Below are 18,157 nucleotides of genomic sequence, written 5' to 3'. Positions count from 1 at the left end.
CGGCTGGAGCCTATCGCGTCCTCCCTGCGCGTCAGACACACCTCCACAACATGACCACTGACGAAATGTATATATCACAGGCTGGAGGAGCCAGCCCGAGTCTGAGTCACTGGTAGCGGCTCAACACGTCAAAAACAGGCAAGACAGTCGTCTGCTCGGGTAATAAAGAAAGTTTAAAGAGACGTAGTCTACTGAGTCTTTATATCATGAGCTTTTTATATTTGAAATTCTAGGCTCTGAACGACCGACACTCCACACTAAAGTTTTGATATGTCAGTGCGCTGTCCGCCATAGGTGAGGATAACAGACCAGACTCTGGTGCTTTGTATTTTTTTTTTGGTTTTTTTTGTTTTTTTTTTTTTGTTTTTTTTAATACATGCTCTTATTTGACTGGACGCAAGAGCGGAGACTTATGACATTACGCACAGACCGGGAGCGGGGCTGCAAATGGGCGGCATAGGTGGTAACCTCTACCTCAGCATGTTGAATGGGGCTGAAACGCAAACTTTCGGGAAGAACACCGACATCAGCAGTCACCTCCACCGCGGCAGCAAGGAACTAGCCGAGTATAAGATGGGGTTATACTACCCGGACTCAGTTCAAAGCGGCCAGGACGCTCTGGCTCTGCCGTACCACTCGGAGCAGGCGGTGGGAGGGTACGGAGCGCAGCCCGGCAGGTTTTACGCACAGACCCTCAGCAGCTGCCCGTACGGCGGCGTGCGGTCGCCGCCGAGAAGCGGAGCCGGGCAGGGGTACATCCCGGCGGCAGGAGACGGGTTTCCTACGGGCGGCAAAGACGTGTTCCCCTCGTGTCCGGACAGTTACCCTGCGAGCTTTCAGCACGGTTACCAGCGGCCCCTCTACCCTCTACCTGGGCTACAGGTGAGCGGGAAGACTCAGGCTCTGCTCAATAACTATGCGCTATGGGCCAAGTTCCACAAGTTCCAAACCGAGATGATAATCACCAAACAGGGGAGGTAAGTCTGACAGAGAGCTCCACAGTTTCTCTCTTATTTTTCCACAGCAGTCAAACTGCAGATTGAGCTGCTTGTCCCGCGGTACGGTCCGATCCCGGCTGAGAAAAGGCAGCGCAAATTACGCACCGCTGTCCTTTTGGTTTTACTCTTTCTAATTTAGGCTGCCAGTCTGACAAACAGCTGCCACTACATCACAGTCACTTCGTACTATTGAACTCAAAATGCACTTGTTTTTCTTTTTTTTTTGTTTTGTTTTTTAGAATTAAATGACATTTTACAGGCAGTGCTCACAGAATACAGGTCATGGTTTACTGATCTCTGAGCTCCTGTTTACTACGGAAATTTGCAGGTATCACAGCACATCACAGGTCAGGTGACAAGTGTGTTTGCAGCTTTGGCTTTTCAGTTGAGATAGAGATCAGAATGACTAGTGAAGCTCATTTAAAGCATAATAAAGTCGATTTTACACTTTGTTTTTGCGCAATATTAGTCAGAGCTGAGTCATGAGGAACTCAATTTACGAGAAAGTTCCACAGTTTACGTTAGGTAATTGAAATATGTATTAATAGAATTAAAAACAGACCAATTTTATGTAATTTATTTTATTCTAAACCGCATATTTGCTTTTCCAGTCTGTCCTGTAAAAATTTGACCGGATCGAAAATTTGCTTTGGGCAAAAGTTGCACAGGAGCCAGAGAAATGATGATGGAGCCAACATCAGTCCCAGGCTGCGATCCTGGAAAACACTCTGACATCTGTGCTTGACCTCCTCGGTTTATCACAGCAGGCGTTACACGCCAAAAACAGGTTAATCAATAACATTTGAGCCCTTTGGCAGAGAAAAACGCACTGTTTTAGTTTCTACTCCCACTGGAAGCAGCAGGTCGCTGCACCACCTGTTAAATTACTTTTCCTACAGATAGTTTTACTAAACACTAAGAAAAAAAACCTCCCTGTTCTTGTGATTTTAATATTAATGAGCTAAAACTGTAATCAGTGACAGACTGCTGTATATGTCTTATCTCTTTCTGAGAGGGTTTTTAAAAGAAGCGATAGACTGACTTCAGCCTTGAATCTTGAGTTGGCGGCTTTGAAAACGATAATAGTGAAACTGAGATATAAGATGATAATAAATGAAAAGTAATAATAAGGTGTAAAAGTGTGACAGAGGCCGGTGTCAGCAGAGCAGGCAGCTCCTGGCCTGAGATGCGGGGTGTGGGGGGGTTAGTGGGGGGGTTTGGGAGGGGGGGGGTGGGTCACTGAGCATTAAGACGCAGTCATCACGTCCATGAGGATTAATTCACTCACGCCACACTGGTGCTGGGGCCGCGGGTTTCTCAGGGCTCGGATCTGTTCTCAGAAAACAAGTGCGCTGTCACACAGGAGGACACTGATATTTCCACTGACTTCACCCGGCTTGTCAGCTGAAGCCCACGTTTTTATTAAAGTGACTTGAGTTTTTTTTTTTTAAATATATATATATATAATTAAAAATAATATCGCAATTTCAAAAGCCTTTTTTATATATATACATTTTTTGACCTGGAGGGGTCTCAGTTTTAGGAGAATTTCAATTTGCCAGCTGCAAGTCACAGTCTTTTAAAATATTCCCCTTTGACCTGCTTGGTTTTCTTTACTTTCTGGTTGGCGACTGTAGCTACACCTGCTGTCAGTTATTCTGGGTGCAGTTAAATTACTTAAAGTTAGAAATGCTTTAAAGTAGTTCCTCAGTATGTATTTAGGTATTTAAAAAAAATGTAACCTTGAACAAAAGATTACAGGGTGCTCTTGTTCCACATTTCTCCTTATTGCTCCATTGTTGCATAAAGCTCACTTACTAAAAATGTGATGGCGTGTGTAGATTTTCTCAGTAAGTTTTAGCAAAAGCAGAGAAAGTTTCAGGTAATTTGTGTTGCAAATTTTTATTTTATTGTGTTCTTGTTTTTTTTTTTTCCCAAGTGTGTGTGTGTGTGTGTGTGTGCGCGCCTTCTGTCATTTCTGGCAGATCGCTCAGTAGAGACACACACTGTGGTTGAGTTGCTGCCATGTCATTTAAATATTTAATACAATTTTATTTTTATAAATCTTTTTTTTCCCCTGCCTTCAAAGCAAAGATAAGGCAACACCCATTAACACTCACATCTGCAAGACTTGTCTGCTTAGAAGTGTAATTACTGCCCACAATAATAACAAGATTAGTGAAATGGGCGAGGAGGTGTTATCCTTCCACTTGCAACAAAAAAGCAAATTTTCATATTATGCAAAAACCACAAACCTCATAATACGAAAATTTCAAATCCTCTTGATGAAAATGTGTTTTATCTCAGGCATCCCTGGCCTACAGAGCTGAAATCCCCCAACACAACACGGTGCATCATGACACACACTTTTTGCAACATAGTGAAAACTCCCTGCAAGATTTTGGAGGAGTTGAAAAGACGAAGTGTTAAAAAAAAAAGATGGTTTTTCAATATCAGAGGTGATGTCCTTCTTAAATTTTTATCCTGAGTTCAGGCTCCCACAGTAATTTTGCAGTGTTTTTAGAGAAAAGTCTGAGCGTCTGCAATGTTCATCAAAACCCTGGTTTCTATAGGAGAAAGGGTGAAAGGAGCTGTAGAGTAAAGCAGAGAGCAGGGTCAAACACCACTGAGCCTTTAGATGGCCACGCTGAGAAGCTGAGGCATCTTTGAAGTTCAGGAAGTCAGAGAGTAGATTCTCTTTTTTTCTGCTTTCTTCAGCCTGCGCTAGATGTTGGCTGCACAGCCTGACAGATCTCTCAGAAGTTTTGCTCATGTACCACACCTGGGCTTTGAAATCTGGAGACATTTTCATGCGTCTGTAGCGATGGAGGGTGGGTGGGGGTCTGAATTCATCTACACTTCTCATGAGCTAAATTCAGATCACCACACTAGTTGATGCCATTTCAGGCCCTGCACCGTCTACGTTTTGACTCATGCATTAAGGCAGAGTTCATCGAGGCTGCACACACGCAGTGGGGCGTCAAGGTCTGAGACACAGCATTGTCTGATGTTGTCCAACACAATCAATAGAATTAAAACACAGAAGGTTTTTTTTTAGGTTTAAATCATGTGATTTTCTGTTTTAGTAATTAAAAAAATCAAGTGACTAAAAGTGAAAAGAGAAAGAAGCTTTTTTTCCCTCATTCATTTGTTTGACCAACGTGCTGATCCTACACCTGGGTAAAGCTAAGGGTGAGTTCAGATATGAGTCAAGAGGAGAGACTTTTCCCTACGGTGGTTTTCTCGAGGCAGCTTCAATAAAGGGACTTTTTTTTGGAAAACAGAAATTAAATTCATTTCACTTCATGAGCAAAAAAAAAAAGTTTGATTTTGTGGATCGAATGATCGAAGCAACAATTCAAACTTTGTGAGAGATTAAAAGATGATCAGTAACTCACAGATCATACCTTACAGTGCGTGTTCTAGGAAGGAGATAGGACTGACTGGGCTCTTACCATACAAATCAACTTTCAGGGAAATAAAGCGGAGCTTGACTTCAGAGTCAGAGGAATCATGCTCATCTGCTCTCTCTGCTCCACTGGGTCCTAACTGTGAAATGTATCAGTCTGATGTCTGGTAGTTTTTCAGAGAGGAAATAATTCTTTCATTTATTTGGCTCCCAAGAATAGTAGGTACTTAAAACAAAGTACCTCGATGAGTAGGTGAAGGGCAAGTTTCCTTACCACAAAAAAGCAGAATTAACACATTCGAACATCACACAAATCAACATATCCTGTATAACAATATAAGTTCTTGTATTTTCCTCTGATAAAATGTTTATTAGCATATGTATTGCAGCTGCTTAATCAAATACAAAGTGAAAGTATATTTATGAACTCACTGAATAATCAACTTTCTTTCCAAAGTAGGTTTGGTATATTTTGGAAATTATCACTTCTCATCACCAAGGAAATTAGAGTGGGTGTCTTCTCTATGGTGCCTGCAACAGACATTTCACTACAGGAAAGTCAAACATGTCAGCAATCATCATGTCAAAAAACTATTTTTTATCAATTACCACTACAAGATGCTGTTTTTAGGAATGTTTGGAAGTCTAGTGCATTAATTCTCTCTCTGTCTCTGTCTCTGTCTATCTCTCACTCACTCTCTCACTCTCTCTCTCTCTCTCTCGCTCTCTCTCGCTCTGAAAGCAGAAGTGGGACTATTTCAAGGTTTTGGCTGTAGGACTTGTCATTTCCTGTTCAGCTGTTTATGTGTGCATATGCAGCTTTTCGCAGAAACATCTAGTGCCAATATTTTTCAGCTAAACATGCGCTTCCTCTTATCATGTTATCACCTCTACTAATAAGTCAGCGGTGAACTCCACCACTTCTTGAGCCACAGGCCTATTCCTATACTGCCCCCAACCATTTTAAATTTCACTCCATATTTGTTTTTTTGAGAGCATTAATAAAAACCTTGAGGCTGAGAAGACTAAAAAATAAGCTGCTTAATAGCTACTAAATATTAAGCCTGTTTTTGCAAAACAAGATATTTTCTATTTTGTACTTACAAATGTCATAAGAAACTAAAAATGAATTGATGCAACAAAAAACTGTTTGCATCCAAACCCTCACATATCTCATTTGTCTGTGCCACACAGCTCCATCGTTGTTCAGAAACTATTAAAGACACTTCACTGCTTCACCACAAACACACACTGCAGTTTATTTTGACTCAGTCCCAAACACACACCGTCCTGCTGCCGGAAACGCTCACTAAAGCACCAAATGTGTCTTAATCCGCAGCTGAAAATAGTCCCCATCAAATGCACAGTTTATTCCTGTTTGAGTGATATTTGCTAAAAACTACAGTGCACATCTATTTTAGTTAATTACTCAGCATTTTTTTAAACAATCTATATATTTATGACCTATTTTAAAGATTTATATCATCACTACAGGAACAAATGGCCCTGAGGTGATCTGACGTCATTTAAGTCCTGGTTTTGGTGTTTTCATAGGATTTGATGATGCTAAGAAGGATATAGAATAACACCAGTCTCATCAGTCTTGATGAAGCATGAAGCATGAAACAGTATCAGATGACACACTGCACTACAGACATGAAATTTCCACATCTCTAGTGGGCGAATTTTTCTGAAATAAGTCAACACGGAACCCAGAGTGCCTGCATGTTGAAGAGCGCTTGTGTCCGGCAGCAGCTGTAGACTGGCATGTTTTCGTCACAGATGATCAAGCGTACACACGGTGACAAAAACTGGACCTGAACTCCTGTCCGGATGAATCAGCGGGTGCGCTCATGCAGAAAACTCCTCTCCCTGGTGAATATCCAGTTCCTATCCTCCTCTCCAGCCTCTGCCTTGCATCCCCAGGACAAACCCTCCACCCCTCCCTCCCTTCACTCCACCCTCTGCTCTTTCCTTTTCCCCTTTCTCTAACCTCCGTTTCCCCCCCGCGGTTTCCCCTCCTGCGCCCTCTGTCTACCCAAACCCAACCCCCCCCCCCTTCTTCCTCTCTCCCCAACATTCACTCAGTTTATTTTGATTTTTTTTTTTTTTTTTAAATGTCACCACCACCGGTACTGTCTCTGTATTACTGGTTGGTTCACCACACTCATCTGTTTCTATGGTGTTTTGTCTGAAAAGACTACAGTTATGAGTATTCATGTGCGTATATACCTGGATCGGGCTGAGGGAGCACCAGCCGTTTGTCATTACTGTCAAGTTTCCGTTGAATCAGAGTGGCACACTGGCAGGTTGGTTAGGGAGCGTGTCTGCTAGCTGCAGAGCTGCCGGTTTGATTCCCACCGGTGTCCAGGCAGGTCCACGTATCTGTGCTCCAGCCTGCTGTGAAATCATCTGCTAAGAAACAGCAGACACTTCAGTCCTCTTTATGATTCTGTCACGTAAAAATAAAATAATGCATGTGTCACACTGTAGTCAGAAACTGCACCACGCCACCGCCACCACACTGACAATACCTGCACGCCAACATGTGTTTTGTCTGTTTGAGCTTCTCTCGGTGAACTCTGTACATAAAGCTTCTGCCGCCCCCACATGCAAATACCCCTCTGTGTTGTGTTTTCTATGGTTTCCCCCTTTGCCAAGTACTGATTTCCTATAAAAGCTCTAGTATAAGTGAATTGACAATATCAGTGGAGCAAAAACGATAACTACTCATCTACTTTCTAGATTACTTGCACTGTGTAGGTGGGTTCAGCCATTGCTGAACAGCCCAGTTTCTGTTTTCACTTGTATTAAACGCTGCAGTTGAAGAGGAGCCCTGTCACCTGTTCTTTGCAAGCCACTAAAGAGCTGCTGCCACGATTGTGTTTCACCCAGAACTATGATTGATTGTTAAACTGGACTCGCCATGTAGCCAGAAAGACCCAACTGGGACCAGCCAGTGAACGGTTTTGTCTTACCGCTGAAGGGTAAGGAGTGTGTGTGTGTGTGTGTGTGTGTGTGTGTGTGTGTGTGTGTGTGTGTGTGTGTGTTCAGTCCACAAGCATAAAGAGCAATCATTCAAATACACAAAGCAGAATATATTTGTGAATATAGCATCCATACATGAAAGCATATCAGTATCTATTCCAATACAGCAAAGAGCAAGAAGGTAAAAGGTTTAAATACAGGAAGGTAAAGATTTTTTAACAGTGCTTTTAATTTGTAGCTTTGTTAATATAAGAATATAAGGGCTGGTTCGGGTATTGTTTCATTATCAATAGGTAGATAAGTGATTTTTTTTTTTTAAAGTATAAATAATTTCCGAAAAAACTACTGGGCGCTGTAGTTAAATAGGTGGAAATAGTGCATTGGGGACTATTTTCTGCTGCAGATTAATACACATCTGGTGCAGCAGGACGGTGTGTGTTGGGCTGAGTCAAAATAAACAACAGTGTGTGTTCATGGAAACGCAGGACAGTGTTGACAGTGTGGTTTACTGATGTGTTTTAATAGATTTTGGACAATGATAGAGCAACAACAGAGGAATAAAACATATCAGGTGTTAGATACACAATAAGCAACAACTTCCTTTAAACAGTGTCTAAACAAAAGGCACCGTATAAGAACTTCACCTTCAAAAAATAAAAAATCGGCAACATTTTGAATAAAATAAGGAAATATCTAATTAAAGAATAAGTTCAGTGTTTAACAATCAAATTACAGACACATGTCAGTCAGTACCAAAAAAGAACTGAGGTTCAATAAAAGTAAAGAATAAACTGGAGAATAATGGAGAACTTTGTGTCAAAGTTTTACAGCTACATGATCCAGGCTAACTTCATGAACTTATTATTCTGAACTGGCTCTTTTTACTGTACAAACACAAGCATGTACAAAGATTCAGCACACACACATAAACGCTCTGTAATGAGGATGGGCCCTCCAGGTGTGCCACCGGTCCGCTGACAGTAGCCTCCAACACATTGTCTCACTTGTTTTTACACCACTAAATGACCAAGTAGCTTCGGGGAGGACACAATGATTTTAAATCAGATGAATTTCCATCCAGACGTGATAACAGTTGTTGTAGTTTAAGCCTGGACAACACTTCTCTTATTTTTCCTCTCTGAAAACGCTTAAACAGACCAACGTATCGCTGCGAAGGTTGTTTTGTACCAAGACAACAGTGTGGTAGTGTATTTTCAGCAGCGATCAAACAGAGAAAAGATCTTATCGGATTTTTTTTCCATCCACACCAAAAACATTTTAGAAAAGAGAGAGAGCATTTCTGATAAGGAAGTTTTTTTTCGGTTTTTTTTTGTGTACAATCTTATATGAACTCTTACAATGACTAATTTAAGCCACACACACACACTTCTATACATTCAATTTGTCGTGTCATTTGCTTCTGCTTTGAAACTTAACAGTTGGAGGCAAACCCCTAATTAAAAAAAAAAAAAAGTTGTGCTGCACAAGTGTTACAGGCAGGTCATGAAGTTTAAAATAAAACTCAATCAAAGGGATGGGATGGGGGTGGGAGGGGTTGTGTGGGGGTATGTGCTCCATAGCCTCAGGTCCCCTTAGCCAGTGTAAAACAGCCGGGCCACAATGTCAAACATGTTGCCCTGATTTATTAGCACCAACTACACTCTGCTGACCTCATATAGACCCAGAGAGATTCACATCTAGGAGGGGGGACTGAGTGGTGCATTAATTGGCCGTTCACACATTTTTCATTCATGTCTTTTTCATTTAAAGAAATAGTTTTGCAGAGAGTGAGAGATGAGTGGATCGATGTCACTCTGGTACCCGCCAAAATAAATGTGAAGCCACAGCCGGCAGCTGTTAGCTCAGGCTACATCCTCAACACTACGGTTCAATTATAAAACCCATCTTTACCTACGTGCCTCAGTTATTTGGAAACTGCTGGCCTCGTTTTAGCTTGAATACTGAAGTAAATGTCTAGCTCATAGTTTCTTATCCGCCTTGTGGTGAGTGCAACATGGACAACAAATAACACGTGTTCCTGACCTTGTCTTCGCTAGCAGCAACTGTTGTACAGCTAAAAAATCTACATTTTAACACTACAGCTGCCTTTGTTGGCTGTTCCTTGTTCGGAGTATTTTCTGAAACTTGACATCTGTGGAGTAAACAGTTTGCTTCCTGTTTACAACGGTTCGCGCATGCTCAGTGTGCGTGATTAGTCATGTGATACGCGTTTTCTGACGCGGAGCTGAAACGGTTACCTGGACGCACTTTCAAAATAAAAAATGTAGTATGTGGAAGTTTCCTTAGCTTAGCTTAAAAGACGGGAAGTGGTAGCTAGCTGAGCTACACCCACAGAACCACAGCTTGTTTTTACACCCGTGTTTTTTTTTACATGTTAATTAGTGAGCAGTAGCTTTAGTGTCTCAACAACAATTAGATTGATTGTCATCATATTTTGGTCCCTGCAGGATGCTGCTTGTTGCTTTGTGTGCTCTTGTCATGTAAAATGGGACATACTTAGTGACACAGAGGCCGTAAGTGCTTCTCTGTCAGCGCAACATGCACTTTTAATGTTGAGCGTACACACAACTATTCCATGGTACAAATGTCCATCTGTCGTGTTGTGTTTGTGGTTTTGTGTATTCAGTGTCCATGTCTTATATTTGTGTGTGTGTCCTTTTCTCTCGGTTTAACCCAGCCTCTCCCTCTCCTTCGCTGGGTTCGTGGTGCCCGGGGAAAACCCTGACCTCCTGGTTACCCCGTCTCACTGAAGCCCTCTGTGATCAAAACGAGCTCAAAATGTAAAGCTCCTGCAATCAGGAGCAGCTTCTGGAGCATCTTTTATTAACAGCAGCATTAAATATTCACCTATGCTCGGGCTCCCCAACACCCCCACCCCCCATGCTCTGATTCCTCAGCTGATAAATAAAGTGAAGGAGTCTGATAGTCACGAGGTCCAAATGGGAATCACCTCCCTGCCTTACAACATACATCATTATCCTTAAATAGCCACTTATATCTTATATATAATCACTTATATCTTCAATCACAACAGAGCCATTAGTTACAAATGAGGACAAACTGTACAAATCACTGTAAATTATTTAGAGATCATTATAATGAACATGTCAGATTAGGGTTTGTCACTGTCATTGCTTTGCCTCCAGTTTGCAGAATTTACTGTAACTGTGGATTTCTTTCATCCTTCCAAGACAGTTAAGATTCCTGTATTTGATAAAGATACTTTATGCAACTGAAACACTGCACAGTTTCAGCAAGTCAAATCCTCCTGACAGAAGTTGTACATGCTATCTATCCCAAAGAATGCACATATACTTTGAGCATTGTTTGCACTGTAGGCTATATATATATATATATATATATATATATATATATATATATATATATTATTGGGGGTTTTTTTTGGGGGGGGGTTGTTTTGTTTTTTTTTTTTCACTCAAAGCAGTTGTACTACATTTAACTGTCACACAAAGTTAAAAACAAGTGGTGCTTTAAGTATATTTTGATGCAAATACTTATGCATGACTGTACTGCACTGTGAACTTCTTCCACCATTTATATTCTCCAAAAAATGTAGATATATGTGGACCAAAAGTATAAATAAATATATCCCCAAAACAATAAAATCTGACCAGTGGTTGAATGTTTTTTTTTTTTGTTCTTTCTTTTGTGTGTGTGTGTGTGTGTGTGTGTGTGTGTTTATCCAGGAGGATGTTTCCCTTTCTCAGCTTCAACATCAGTGTCCTGGAGCCGTCTGCCCACTATAATGTCTACGTGGACGTGGTTCTGGCAGATCAGCACCACTGGCGGTACCAGGGCGGCAAGTGGGTCCAGTGTGGGAAAGCAGAGGGTAACATGCCAGGTACATTTCACTCAATAAAACCCACAGTCACTTAGTCTTCGGTACGAGAATAATGATGCTGAAATGAGATGTGTCCATCTGATAACAAAGTGATTCAGGCTTTCTGTTGCGAAAGCGTCTATAGACATGATTTCTTTAAAAAAGTACAGATTCATTATTGAAGCAGGTCATTAAGATAAAGATTAGAGAGTAAATAAAAGATGCTCTGACTCACTGACAGCAGAACTTTTTCTCTCTAATCTTTGTAGTGTTGCTAAATCTGAAGTCATGATAAGCCAGATTTTCTGTTTGCAGTTTAAGATATCACATCAATTGCCAGTTACATGCAAAGCTGCTCAGCTTATTCATCAATCTTTTAAAGAGCACTTCATATAGACATTAAAATTTTGTGTTCACTTACCCCCATTGGCCACAAATGAAAAAAAAAAAAAAGAAAATCCTCACATTTCATTCTGTGGCTTCCAAAAACAAAATCTGACATGAAGTACATGATCTAAGACTGTGTGATGAGCTTAAACCCTGGTCATTCAGTGAGCTGGGGCTTCAGCTCAGTGCATGCGAAATGGATGATCTAGAGGAAGTGGTTTGTTTAGCAATATTGTAGCAAACCTACATGCATACAGTAGGGAAACCAAGACGTGCATCATGATGCACAAGTATTCTGAGAGGTTTCTGCGGACTAGCTGATATTTTCTTTTGCTGTTGTTGAAGTCAGCAGCTTCGTCGTACGCTCTGCAGGGAGGATGTAGGTGAGAAACTGTACATTTTTGGGTGACATATTAGGCCTGCAACTTATGAACTTTTTATGTTTAAGAGAAGCATCTGTAAAAACTACATTTATTTTGGTTTATACAAAAATACCTGCTCTCAAATGTCTACAACTTTAATCTCTGATGTTCTGACTATACCCCAGATAAATGTGCACCCACCAAGAAGAAAGACGGGGATTTTTATTTCAGCATCTTATACTGTAGCGTTGCAGTGCAAATTAAATGCATTTTCACATTTTAACATGTTGGTTTTTCTTGATCAAGTTTCAACTCCTTCATGATCGCTTTCCAATGAAAACCACATACAACGTGGATTTTTTCCAGACACACTGAAAGTTAAACTGTTTCTTTACAGGCTGGAAAAAGCTTCTTATTTCTTGAGTTAAATAAACCATTTAAAACCCTATTGAATTACCTGAAACATTTATTGTCACAAAGTTTTTTGAGAAGTTTACATTTTGGAGATACATGATTTTGTGGGACAGTAATGTATCAAACAGATTTTGCCCCTCCCCTCAAAGCCTCTCGGATTATCTTAAGGGCGCTGAACTCATCTTTCCAGTAATTACATAATTTTGGACAGGGACACAAATTATGAGCATTTCTCCTTTATCTGTAAACTCATCAGCAGAACACCGGATTTGATTTTTCTGTCCCTTTTTTCTCTAAGAAAATATGATTTTCTTCTTACCTCTGTCTCCTTCCCTACCTCGTACTCCCTGTGCTCTCTTCCCCAGTTCATTTATTATTTCCTCCTGTTCACACCTTAGAAAAAAAACAGAATAGCAAGTCAACCAAGACGACATTTTGTGTGTGATTGATGAAAGACAAACCACAATTATATAAATGAGAGAAAGCGCAAGGTGTTGTCACACATGTGCCAGGTGTTGTGGAAAGGTGACTATTGATGTGCTACAGTTGTGGAAACTGTGGTGAAACAGCTTCTTTCAATTAGATTTAATAGTGCACTTATGTGGTGTGCTCATATAAGGTTAGCAGGTCATTGTGGTAAATGCTGTGAAAAATCATGGCGCTGAGATTGTATCCTGCAATAAGAATACATCAAACATAGAAGGGATGGAAATGGTATCACCTCTGTTTGCAGAAACTAGTTGATTTTAACTAAATGTTTGGGGTTTTTTGGGTTTTTTTTTTGATAAAATATGATGGAAAAGTTGTCTTTACATCCCTCTCATTAAACTGAATCAACCACGAGAAGGAGATTTATTTTTTAAATCAAAGGCAGTCAATGGCAGTCAATAACATCCATAACAACCTTTGTATGGTTCATGGTTGTTGCACAATGAGGAGTTAGTTGCAGAGAATAAAATTTTATTGCAACAAATTTAACATGAACAGTCAGAAGTACATTTCTCTATATTTTCTCCTATATTTAATATTTATTTTTAATCATTTTGGAATCCATTCAGATTTATTCTGTCTCAGACAACACCATGGTTTCAGGTTGTGTGTATATTAGCATTACATGGCTGATGCTGGAATTGCTGCTGAGACATAAAGAGTGAATAATAATGGTTTTTTTAGTTGTGACAGGGAATATTTAACTCTCTAAATATCAATTACAAGCTGGAGGAGTCACAGTTGTACACGTGGTTCATGATTTGGTTTTGCATGTGCAGGGAACAGGATGTACATGCACCCCGACTCTCCCAACACAGGAGCTCACTGGATGAGACAAGAGGTGTCGTTCAGCAAACTCAAGCTAACCAACAACAAGGGCAGCACCAACAATGTGGCACAGGTACTGTCCTTTTTCCTGCTCTCCAGCTTTTTGCCTCTAATATCCCCATCAGTGCCTGTCTTACTGTATCTGCACGTTCTGCGTTTAGTGACTGAACCAGTCTGTTCTTTGTTATTTCAGCAACAAAACACAGGCATCATGTTCATTTTGTGCCTTAAAAGATTTACTAATTCCATAAATTATCAAATGACAAAGCACCAAAAACACTGCTTTCAATATTTTAAAATCACTGTAATACAAAGTTCATCAGTGTTCATTTTCTGCATCATGTTTCTGACATATGCCAAATCAAAATTAACCACGTTATGAGGTGTTACAGTGGGAAAAGTCCTCTAAGATGCATATAATGTATCTGCAACATCTGCTGCTTTCTATCAAATAAAGGCAAAAATTCCTCCACTCCCTTTTGTCTCCAGATGATAGTGCTCCAGTCGCTCCATAAGTACCAGCCCCGTCTCCACATTGTGGAGGTGAAGGAGGACGGCTCGGAGGATCCCTTCCTCTCATCCAAAGCTCAGACCTTTGTCTTCCCAGAGACCCAGTTCATCGCCGTCACTGCCTATCAGAACGCAGATGTAAGTCGCCTCAGTCACAAGAAATTATGATCAACCTCAGCCCACTTTTCTTATCTGACAGGTCATTTTAGACTAACAAGTTTGGATGTGTTATCACTTATTCACTTTAAGAACTACTGATTTTGGTAAGCCTGCATAACAACACCTTTTATAGGCTCTGCAACGCCATAACCATAAGACTTAGATTTCAATGATTCATGTCAGAGCCGTCTTTCAGATAGAGGCATCAAAAATAAATACACACTAATTTACATTCCTATAACCTACTGTAAGTGTTACCACATCTTACTATACAGCAGCTAAGTTCATCTGAGAGTCACCTCACCTCAGCTGAACTGAGTACTGTAGATCTTCCCCCCCCTCCAGTATGTGCTTTATATCTTTAACAGCTGTTCAGATACATTGTGTGAGAGCTGCTGTACGCCGAAGAAAGATACACACACACTGTCTTGTATGTTGTTTATTGCATCCCTACATGAGCATGTGTCTCTCTCCTCCGACAGCGAGAGAAGAAACTGCATGTTATTCTCATTGATTATCAGTCAGCAGCCTCCTCTCTTTCTGCTGTCTTGTTGCTCGTGTGCAGTTGCTCACTCCTTCTCTTTTTCCTGTGCCTACATTCTCTCATTGCCCTCCTCCTATTCCCTACACAGATCACTCAGCTGAAAATAGACCATAACCCCTTCGCTAAAGGTTTCCGTGACAATTATGACACGTAAGTAATTAAAAAAAATTTAAAAGTTTGTAAAGAGAAAACTACAGTAAAATCCTCTACTTTCAGAGAACACATCTTTATATAAAGCTTACAACTGTTCACCATAAATAGTGAGGTTGAATCACTGCCGGTGCTTAAATGCCCTGGATGCTCATATCACCCCTGTAATATTAGAATAGATGCAATTACATCTCTGCTAAAGTATGCTGCAGTGACAGGGTGTGGGGGGGCTGTGAGATTGTTGATAGATATTTTGAGGTTTGGGCAGGAAATAACACCTTCTTTTTTTCCTTTTCTTCTCACACTCTCTTCTCTTCCCCTCCTCCTACCTAGGCTGTATGCTCCTCCCGACTCTGATCGCCTCACCCCCTCCCCAACAGAGAGCCAGCAGCTGCTGCCAGGGAGCTGCTACACCCAAGGCTACCTCTCTGAGCAGTACATGAGCCCCCTGCCCCAGAACCGCTTCTACGGCCGTGAGCCTATCGGCTTGGGCCAGCAGCACAAAGACCCGTCCTCCAGCCCCAGCCCTCACAGCCGCTGGTATCTGCCGCCTCAACAGGGTGTGGCCCCCAACCGGCTTGACTTCACTTCCTCCTATGAGGGCGACTTCTCTGGAAACGGCTTCTACAAGCCCTTCCCCCTGCAGACATCCGCTCACCATGCCCTCAGCTACTATCCAGACCATCCTTTTGCGTCTACTAGCGTGTCTGTATCAGGAGCCACCTCAGCAGGCTGGAGCACCAGCCGGCCCACCCCTCAGTACCTCAGTCCCAGTAAACCTGGCCCCAGTCTGGGCTGGTTTAGACCCATATCATCATCATCTTCCTCCTCATCTTCTTCCACATCACCGGGGAACCCCAGGCTGCACCCTCCCTCGCTCCTCGAGCCTCTGCAGCCGCCCCTGCTGCAGGACAAGCCCAAAGACACTGTGGGAGTGGTGGGAGATGACCCCTGGCTCGAAACGCCCTCTGTGAAATCAGCAGACTCTGCAGACTCAGGCCTGTTCGAGGGCGGCGTGGGGGACAACAAGAAGAGGAGAGTGTCGCCCTACACGTCCAGCACTGAAAACTCCCCACCTCCGCGCAGTGGAGACGTCTGCGAGAAGGACAGCAACAGCAATGCAGACTACTACGGCTACTACACCCACTGAAGACGTCACACATCACCACGGCCGCCACAGTCTCTCCCAGCGTCTTCCCACACCGCCCTCACGGACACGCAGCGGTCCGTCCAGTCAGGTTCAGGTGCTGCAGACAAAGACCAGAACCGCATAACATACATCTACTGCCACATCACCAGAGTCCACTCAGTGTGGCCAGCCTCTCTATAAAGTCCCCTTTCAAAGTGTCACATGATTACAGGAGGAACTTTCAAGGTTACTGTCAAACTTAGTGTTGAACGGGAGTGGATGTGACTGGGACACTGCCCTAGAGTCACATAAACACCAAACAGACAAACAGACCTGTGACTTAAGCCTTTGAAACATCTGGAGATTTAAAAAGAAAACAAAACAAAAAGAACCATCTGCATATCTGCTTGCTGACAGACGCCTGCAGGGATTGTCTGTTCTTTCTGCATCAAACACTTTCTCTGTCTCCTCTGCTCTGTCTTGTCTCTGTCTGTCTCTTCCTTCTCACATTCAGCTTTTCACACGTCCTCTAAGTATGCTCACGTTCATCATTTCCCCCCCACTGATCAATGTGAAGCAGAAATTACATTTAGCTCTTCGCGGTCTCCGGCCCAAATCATTTAGCACAACGCCCACTAGTGGCGGCTCAGTGCAGAAGCCAGAGTGGCTGAGTGAACTCATGTCAGGGGGTTAAGAGAGCTTAGCAAGCACATGCTCTGAAGTGAGGCCGCTAATCTGCCTCAACCCTGCGAGGACAATCTTTTGTGTGTATTTCTGTGTGTGTGTGTGTGTGTGTGTGTGTGTGTGTGTTGCTCTTGAGTAAATCAGCAAGCTCAGCAGAAACACCAGGTCTGCACAACTGGAGGCAATCAAGGTTTCTATGAATCACTGATGTGGGATTACAGTTTACATTTACAGCAACACACTGCCCGTCTGGGTTGTTTGCAGGGAAGAGCAAAGTGTCTGGTTGCAGTGTCATGTGATTAAATCCCAGCAGTGGTGGGTCAAACCTCACTAACAGATGTGTAAAGAGGGGGTCTTAAAGAAAAACAACATCATTTAGCGTCATTAGACCTGCACTGATTTGTCCTTTAATTGATCAGATGATTGACAGAAAATTTATTGGCAACTATTTTGGGAACTGAACATTTGTTTTGGTCACTTTAAAGGTGGTTCCAGCCTCTCAGACCTGAGGATTTGCTGGTTTTCTTTATCTTGCATGATAGTAAACTGAATATCTTTGGGTTTTGGATGGAAAAGAGACTTTGGGCCACGGAGGAATTATAATTATTATAATTATAACAACTTTCTCTATTTACTGACATTTTATAGACAAAATTAGTAGATTAAATTAGCAGATTAATCAAGTTTCTTAATAAGAAAAATTCTCAACACATGATCCAATTTGGTTGTTTCCAAAGTTTTCAGCCACATCTCATGGCCTTCTTCAGTGGATGGACTTGCCTTGTTGTCATGGAGATGACCAGGCAACTGAAGTGTGGAACTTCAGTCATCTGATAACAAGTAGCCATACAAAGATGGTTTCTGAACTGAACTGACTCCTGGTTGATGACCTTTGACCTGCTGTGACTGGTTTTGGTCTGGGGTTCACAAACAGCTGCTGTTGCCCTTTTCTGGGCCTCATTCAGTGGCTAATCCAGGGTTTTAACAGATGTTGTGTTCCCAGATGTGATAGGATTTTCCTGTCCCGGTCGGTCCTGTCTGTAGGATGCAGAGATGTTCAGGGGTTGGATGGTGCCGCCTCCTTGTGACTTGCAGACCACGGCTAGATGTTCTGACAGCACAGCAGAGTAACTGGAAGCCTTCTGGTGGTTTATGTTGTCTGTTTTGGTCCCCTATGGAATTTTTAGCTGCCAATGGTTTCACACCAAATATTTGATGAGAAACAAAAAATATAACTTTTGTTT

General features: G+C 42.0%; 2 protein-coding genes across 3 annotated transcripts in view; both read left to right on the top strand.

Annotated features, from left to right (window-relative positions):
* Nucleotides 1-18,157, top strand: part of cdk5rap3 (CDK5 regulatory subunit associated protein 3) — a 288,850-nt gene that overhangs the window by 229,428 nt on the left and 41,265 nt on the right. The window lies entirely within an intron of this gene.
* tbx21 (T-box transcription factor 21) lies at nt 344-16,967 on the top strand. Of its 2 annotated transcripts, none has more exons than XM_071461805.1 (6): nt 344-977; nt 11,124-11,278; nt 13,689-13,810; nt 14,227-14,385; nt 15,039-15,100; nt 15,434-16,967. In XM_071461805.1, the coding sequence occupies exons 1-6, from the start codon at nt 448-450 to the stop codon at nt 16,248-16,250; spliced, it is 1,845 nt and encodes a 614-aa protein (XP_071317906.1). In that variant the 5' UTR covers nt 344-447; the 3' UTR covers nt 16,251-16,967. The 2 variants fall into 2 exon arrangements, with proteins under 2 accessions (XP_071317906.1, XP_071317907.1); XM_071461806.1 differs by having other exon boundaries at nt 752-882; nt 15,434-16,400.

This window comes from Trachinotus anak, unplaced genomic scaffold (genome assembly GCF_046630095.1).
Source record: "Trachinotus anak isolate AG129_WGS33_773 ecotype Australia unplaced genomic scaffold, CSIRO_AGI_Tana_v1 ptg000025l, whole genome shotgun sequence".
In the NCBI taxonomy this organism is placed as follows: Eukaryota; Metazoa; Chordata; class Actinopteri; order Carangiformes; family Carangidae; genus Trachinotus; species Trachinotus anak.
Note: the sequence above shows the minus strand (reverse complement) of the source record. Positions and strands in the feature narration are given on the sequence as shown.

What these genes read in the sequence shown, in the direction of transcription:
- tbx21 (XM_071461805.1), top strand. Translation starts at nt 448, where the DNA reads ATGGGCGGCATAGGTGGTAACCTCTACCTCAGCATGTTGAATGGGGCT. An exon ending in AGCAGAGGGTAACATGCCAG is followed by an intron (nt 11,279 to 13,688) that starts GTACATTTCACT and finishes TTGCATGTGCAG; the next exon opens with GGAACAGGATGTACATGCAC. An exon ending in TTCCGTGACAATTATGACAC is followed by an intron (nt 15,101 to 15,433) that starts GTAAGTAATTAA and finishes CCTCCTACCTAG; the next exon opens with GCTGTATGCTCCTCCCGACT.